The sequence below is a fragment of the Ictalurus punctatus genome, chromosome 14, assembly GCF_001660625.3.
Source record: "Ictalurus punctatus breed USDA103 chromosome 14, Coco_2.0, whole genome shotgun sequence".
Taxonomy (NCBI): domain Eukaryota; kingdom Metazoa; phylum Chordata; class Actinopteri; order Siluriformes; family Ictaluridae; genus Ictalurus; species Ictalurus punctatus.
Window position 1 is genome coordinate 27,847,586 of NC_030429.2, and position 7,500 is coordinate 27,855,085.

General features: G+C 45.6%; 2 protein-coding genes across 16 annotated transcripts in view; both read right to left on the minus strand.

Moving 5' to 3' along the window:
- Window positions 1-7,500, minus strand: part of LOC108274808 (uncharacterized) — a 79,957-nt gene that overhangs the window by 42,967 nt on the left and 29,490 nt on the right. The window lies entirely within an intron of this gene.
- Window positions 1,296-7,500, minus strand: part of LOC128634917 (uncharacterized) — a 16,837-nt gene continuing 10,632 nt past the window's right edge. For 6 of the 14 annotated variants that reach the window (XM_053685735.1, XM_053685736.1, XM_053685731.1 and 3 more), the window contains 2 exons: window positions 3,524-3,582; window positions 1,298-2,268 (listed from right to left, as the gene is read on the minus strand). In XM_053685735.1, coding sequence (XP_053541710.1) covers window positions 2,230-2,268; window positions 3,524-3,582 — 98 coding nt within the window. In that variant the 3' untranslated portion in view covers window positions 1,298-2,229. Of the gene's footprint in view, window positions 2,269-3,345; window positions 3,392-3,523; window positions 3,583-7,500 lie in introns of all 14 variants that reach the window. The other 8 variants (XM_053685739.1, XM_053685734.1, XM_053685738.1 and 5 more) reach the window with 3 other exon arrangements.

A 7,500-nucleotide genomic window follows, 5' to 3' on the forward strand; every position in this document is an offset into this window, starting at 1 on the left:
AGCCACTTGGGAGAGCGTTTTCGTAATGCTCCATTTTTAATGGACGGAAACACTGTCTCAGTGTGGATGGAAACATCCGGGTGTGGATGGAAACACTGTCTCAGTGTGGATGGAAACACTGTCTCAGTGTGGATGGAAACACTGTCTCAGTGCGGATGGAACCACTGTCTCAGTGTGGATGGAAACACTGTCTCAGTGTGGATGGAAACACTGTCTCAGTGTGGATGGAAACACTGTCTCAGTGTGGATGGAAACATCCGGGTGTGGATGGAAACACTGTCTCAGTGTGGATGGAACCACTGTCTCAGTGTGGATGGAAACACTGTCTCAGTGTGGATGGAAACACTGTCTCAGTGTGGATGGAAACATCCGGGTGTGGATGGAAACACTGTCTCAGTGTGGATGGAACCACTGTCTCAGTGTGAATGGAAACACTGTCTCAGTGTGAATGGAAACACTGTCTCAGTGCGGATGGAAACACTGTCTCAGTGCGGATGGAAACACTGTCTCAGTGCGGATGGAAACACTGTCTCAGTGTGAATGGAAACACTGTCTCAGTGCGGATGGAAACACTGTCTCAGTGTGAATGGAAACACTGTCTCAGTGCGGATGGAAACACTGTCTCAGTGCGAATGGAAACACTGTCTCAGTGTGGATGGAAACACTGTCTCAGTGCGGATGGAAACACTGTCTCAGTGTGGATGAAAACATCCAGGTGTGGATAAAAGGCCAAAACTTATTAAAAAAAAGATGTGTTCCAAACTTATCTGGATTAATGTGGATGTAGCCTACGTTGAATGCCTTTAATCTGAAGCTTGTTTTATTAAAAGAGTAAAATCCCCAACATAACGCGAGGCTGTAAATAAGTAGGAAACATCCGGCTAGTGCAAAGCTACTGGTCTGATTTGTCTATATAAAATAAATATGAAATAAAATTCTGTTTATGTTAGAAATACATGATGGCAGTTCTGTTTAACGTATAAAGCAAGTCCCTGTGGATGATGACATCACTTTTCTAGAAATACACAGCCCCTCCCCCGGACATAAACACACTGTTAGGTCATCTCTTCAACCGTTTTACATCATAACACTGTCATTTTTACATCTAAATTATAGTCTCTGCGTGCTATCTACTAGAAACATATTTTCCTCTTCTACAGTACACTCGTCCCTGCACCACACACACCCGCACACACACACACACACACACGAGAATATAAAACACACAGGAGCTCTTATAAATGTTCATTGTCCAATGATGGATAGGTCAGAGGGGTGCAAATACTTTGTGCAGCATCAGTATTTATACCCCTCCGAAGTCAACTGGACAGCAAGGTGGACCTAAAATGGCCGCTGACTGTAATACTGCTTGGCATGTTGAAGGTAATAAAGCCTGAAGACGTGCAGTGATGAGGAACCGTGGAGATCTCGCCCAGGGAAGTGATTATATAAATACAGGAAGCTCCAAGCTACAGATTTAGCTCACAATCACAAACCTTTTATCTAAAACACAACCGTTTATTTAACAACATAAAATCAACATGAACGTTTTGTCTAGAACAATGTATTGAATCCAGAATTACTGGCCCCCGACCGCAAAATGAGCAAAATGGTGCTAAAAGATGAACATTACACACTACACACGTCCTCTATTAACACCGTCCCTCCTTCAAACCTTATTTTACTCCAAATTATTTTTCATATTTTTACATTTTCTTTTTTTTTTCCTTTTAAATGGTACTGTTTGCTAACAAACTACATGATACTATAGTTGTTGTTTATTTATTTATTTTTGTAATGATATACATTCTTTACTACAAAGAAACCAGAGCAACCAAAAACAGACAAAAAATGAATATATAAAAGGTGAGGGGCGCAGGTGAGATGATGCTTAATAATACTCAGGTAGCATAACGCTACATAATGTCAGGAAAATAAACAGCAATAATAATAATAATAATAAGCAGAAGAAGAAGAAGAAGAAGAAGAAGAATACTTTCCATTTAAATAGCACTTATCTAACTCTCGAGGTCGCTCTACATGCACATGTTTGTTTGTACACACAATTAATCAGATTAAACAATAAATGGATAGAAGGACAAATGAAAATCCTGTGTTGTTAGAAATATGGAACTGTACAGCTAAAAGTAAACAGGGTGAAATTAAAATCCTCCTTTTAATCCTAATTAAAATTAGGATCCTAAAATCCTTTGATGTAGTTCCAGACGTCTAGACAGGCGTGTGCTTCGAGTGAGACACTGGATAGATCTGTAATGGTGGATAAAAAGCAAAAATCAAACATATCACACAGAGCGCTGCAGCTTTATTACTAGCCTAGCGTGTGGTATTGTGCAGTCGCATCAGAATACTGAGAAGAAAAAGAAACAGCTGAACTGAAGCGTTATTGTGGTGAATGTACCGCAGCCTGAATGTAACCCACGCTGTGCTTCAGCTGTAAAAATCTAACCACTGCATCACCTTCAACATGAACTTCAACTAAAACTCCAAACGTACACCTCCATCCCGCTACAATTCAAATAAAACAAGATGAAGCACAAAGACGCTGATTTCATATCACACCTTTTACATCATTATATAAATACATCACTTATCACACAAGATCTGATACATTTGAGGTCATTGGCACAAATGATATAAAATATTTGACTAACGATGTGATGTTATGTGTTGTCTGATGGTGTGTGTGGGTGTGTATGTATGTGTATGTGTATGTGTATGTGGTTGTGTGTATGTTTTTGTGTGGGTGTATGTGTGTGTATATGTTTGTGTGTATGTTTGTGTGTGTGTGTTTGTGTGTGTGTATGTGTGTGTATATGTTTGTGTGTGTGTATGTGTGTGTGTATGTTTGTGTGTGTGTATGTGTGTACGTGTGTGTATATGTGTGTGTGTGTGTATGTATGTTTGGGTGTGTGTGTATGTTTGTGTGTGTATATGTTTGTGTGTGTACATGTGTGTGTGTGTGTGTATAGTTTGTATTGTTGCTGTAATGTGTTTGTTGCTACTTGCACCGTGAATAGCTTTTGTTTTCATATTATATTTTCTTGCCTTGTCTTTTTATTTATTTATTTATTTATTTTTAGTTTTTGGTTCCTTTTTTCATCATTTGTTATTTTTATTATATATATATATATATAACTTCAATATAAACATGTCTGTAATTGCATGATGCCACCTGAGAATTCCTGGCATAATTTAACTTTACCACCATACATCCACCCATTCTTTCATCCACCCATCCATCCACCCATCCATCTATCCATCCATCTATCTATCTACTCGTTGTATTAGTGTGTAAGTGGGAGAGGTTGATTACTGGATTCGTACCCCACAGTGTCTCTGATGTCGAACAGGAAGCATCACTTTTTCATACCTACACACACCAGTCGAGGATGAAATAAATAAATATATATATTTGTAAAACCTTGAGTTATCTGTTATAGAAGTATAACATATAGAAGTATATCGTAATAGATGATAAGGACGTGTGTATAATTTTACCCACCTTCAATTTTGCTGGATGGTCTGCCAGGGCATAGACGGTTTTGCATTGCTTCTCACTTCCTGTTAAAAATAAACAAACAAACAAAAAACACAAATAAATCCTTACAGTTATCTGGATGAATTTTAATTAAATCATGACTTTGTAATTCCTCATGCATTATGTTGTAAAACCTCTGAATATTTTATGTATGATCAATATATTTACAGATACTGTGTGTGTGTGTGTGTGTGTGTGTGTGTGTGTGTGTGTGTGTGTGTGTTTTGGTGCTTGTATTCATTCATAACTGTCACGATTCCCCCTTGAAGCAGCATGCTCGAAGCGCGAATGCGCGAGCACCTGCTTTTCCGCTGTTGACCGTAGGGGCATCGGGACACGTGGGTTTTGTTTATGTCTGTCATGTCTCCTCCCTGTTCCGTCATTGGCTGGGAAGTCACGTGTGCCCGGATTACCCTCAGCTGTTAGCAGTTGCGTGGGTAATCATGTCCGCATATATACCGCGCGCTTCCCGGCACACAACGCCGAAGATTAAGTCGTGAGTAATAAGTCGTGAGTAATAAGTCGTGAGTAATAAGTCGTGAGTAATAAGTCGTGAGTAATAAGTCGTGAGTAATAAGTCGTGAGTAATAAGTCGTGAGTAATAAGTCGTGAGTAATAAGTCGTGAGTAATAAGTCGTGAGTAATAAGTCGTGAGTAATAAGTCGTGAGTAATAAGTCTAGTTCGCGCTGGATATCCGCTTCCAATTCCTGCCTAGCCCCGTGTATACCTGTTTGCCAATCGCCTGACCTCTTGCCTGTTTATGAATTATGTTTTGGATCACGTTTTGGATTTGTCTGCCTGCCTGTCTCTTTAAATAAACAACTGTTATCCTGCACTTGCATCCGCCGTATCTCTGCTTCGTATCTCTGCTATGATGTGTGACAGAATCTTCTGCCTCAGCATGGATGCAGCAGGAGGACTAGAGCAAAGGCACGCCACAGCAACTAGGAAAATCGTAGGACAATACTGCATCGGGGAACGCTCGGATTACTGGCCGCATTTTTCATCCGTGCAATTTCCCCAAAGGTACGCCATTGAGTTGCCGCCAGAGACAGCGGGATTGGGGAGCTACCCACTGGAGTTTCTCTTCAACTGCCAGGAGTATTTCTGCAGCTTGGCGGTTCCCAAGCCAACTAAGAGAGAGTGGATCGGGTTCCTGGTGTCCAGGTATTGCGGCCCGGCCCGTGACTGGGCGGAGCAGCTGGTTCGCCAGCCCTCCATGATGTCACTCAGTTTACAGAGCTGTTTATGGAGGAGTTTTCACAGCCTGGACAACTTAGTGGTCTTGATTTACTGGGGTGGAGAGTCAATAGACGGCCCCAGGTGGACCCACCATTCAACCTCTATTATGAGGAGATGGACAGGGCAGCAACCAGCGAGCCACTTCAGTTTCTGGCCAACACGGGGGCGAAATCCCCAAGATGTATGACCGAGGGCTGCGGGAGAGAGACTCAGCTTCAATGTCCCACTTGCAGGAAGCTGGGCCTTCCTGCAGGAAGCAGGAAGCTTTCTTCTGCTCTCAGAAATGCTTCAAGAGCAGCTGGCGGGAGCATAAGAAACTCCACCGGCGAGCCCATGCAGACACCCGGCCCGGGACCGACAGGGTGACCTCAGAACTCAAACCTGAGCCCCACGAGGTGGGCTCACCCGCCGAGCTCCAACAAAAGGTCCAAGTCAAGTCTCACGTCCCTGAGCTCCAGGTCCAGCCTCCAGTCCCTGAGCTCCAAGCCAAGCCTCCAGTCCCTGAGCTCCAAGCCAAGCCTCCAGTCCCTGAGCTCCAAGCCAAGCCTCCAGTCCCTGAGCTCCAAGCCAAGCCTCCAGGCTCTGACGCCCAAGCCAAGCTTCACGTCCCTGAGCTCACGTTCAAGCCTGCTGATCCAGTTTCCCAAGCTCTGCTAATATCTCAGCCTAATGACCAAATGCTGCTCCCACCCAAGTCCACCGACCCGGTCACCCAAGTTCAGCCCACTGACACGCACAGCCAAGTTCTGCTCACGCCCCAGTCTGCTGACATGCCCAGCCAAGCTCTGCTCACGCCCCAGTCTGCTGACATGCCCAGCCAAGCTCTGCTCACGCCCCAGTCCGCGGACACGCACAGCCAAGCTCTGCTCACGCCCCAGTCCGCCGACACGGCCAGCCAAGCTCACCTGGTGACCTCAGAGCCTCAGCCCGCCTGTTCAGCTGAGGACGCCGCTCAGCCCGCCTGTTCAGCTGAGGACGCCGCTCAGCCCGCCTGTTCAGCTGAGGACGCCGCTCAGCCCGCCTGTTCAGCTGAGGACGCCGCTCAGCCCGCCTGTTCAGCTGAGGACGCCGCTCAGCCCGCCTGTTCAGCTGAGGACGCCGCTCAGCCCGCCTGTTCAGCTGAGGACGCCGCTCAGCCCGCCTGTTCAGCTGAGGACGCCGCTCAGCCCGCCTGTTCAGCTGAGGACGCCGCTCAGCCCGCCTGTTCAGCTGAGGACGCCGCTCAGCCTTCCTGCTCCATGGCAGATAGCATTCCCCTCTTCTGCTTCGAGGAGACCCACGCTCCTCTCCCTGGCCACACGGAGACCTACGCTCCTCTCCCTGGCCGCACAGACGCCGAGGACGTTGCCCTGCTCCGCTGAGTACAGTGCTCTGTTTCCCTGCTCCACTGAGGACATCGCTCTGCCCTCATGCCCAGCTGAGGTCGTCGCTCAGCCTCCCTGTCCAGCTGAGGTCGTCGCTCTGCTTCCCTACGCCGCCAAGAACACCGTGCCGTTTCCTGGCTCTGCTCGGGACATTCAGCCCAGGGGGCTGGGGCCGCCAATGAAGAGGGATGACTCATGGCACTCCAGGAGGAGTGCCTTTAGTGGGGGGTTCTGTCATGATTCCCCCTTGAAGCAGCGTGCTCGAAGCGCGAATGCGCGAGCACCTGCTTTTCCGCTGTTGACCGTAGGGACATCGGGACACATGGGTTTTGTTTGTCTGTCGTGTCTCCTTCCTGTTCCGTCATTGGCTGGGAAGTCACGTGTGTCCGGATTACCCTCAGCTGTTAGCAGTTGCGAGGGTAATCATGTCCGCATATATACCGCGTGCTTCCCGGCACACAACGCGGAAGATTAAGTAGTGAGTAGTGAGTAATAAGTCATAAGTAAATGTTTAGTGTTAGTTTAGTTTACGTCATAGTCATAGTCAGTCATTTCGCGCTGGATATCCGCTTCCAGTTCATCATTATAGTTTGTTTCTTGTTTTGGTTATCAACCTAGATTCCTGCCTAGCCCCGTGTATACCTGTCTGCCAATCGCCTGCCCTCTTGCCTGTTTATGAATTGCGTTTTGAATCACGTTTTGGATTTGTCTGCCTGCCTGTCTCTTTAAATAAACAACTGTTATCCTGCACTTGCATCCGCCGTATCTCTGCTTCGTATCTCTGCTACGATGTGTGACAATAACTAGCTAGTTGCAAATGTTTTATGATGAATTTCTTGACATAAAAAAATACACCTGGGGGAAAAAAAACTGACCCACACTAACGGTTAACTGGCTAATATTAGCAGCTAAATACAGGAAGTGAGCAAAGTGGTCTGGCACAAAGTAGTAAAAAAAAGAAAGCTATATTTAATATTATAAGACGAGTGAGTTCCTGTTCTCACTTATGTTACAGCAGCTATAAACAGTCCTTCCCTCACCTCCCTCTTCCCTCTTTTTATCTAAAAAGATGCAGTTTGTGGTGTTACTGAGAAACAGTAAAGAAGTGTAAACTCCTCCGTGCTGAAGATGTGGAAAACTTAAAGTTAAAGCTTTACGTCTGACTGATACACAGCACTGACACTGGAGACTCCTTCTGTAAACATTACATCAACATTTCCGTACACGTCCCTGTGAGTGAGCTGTTACTGTGAGTAAAACGGATCTCATGCCACGTATACGTCACTACGGCTAAAAGCAAATTACAATCGAATAACTACAGGTACAACTCTAAA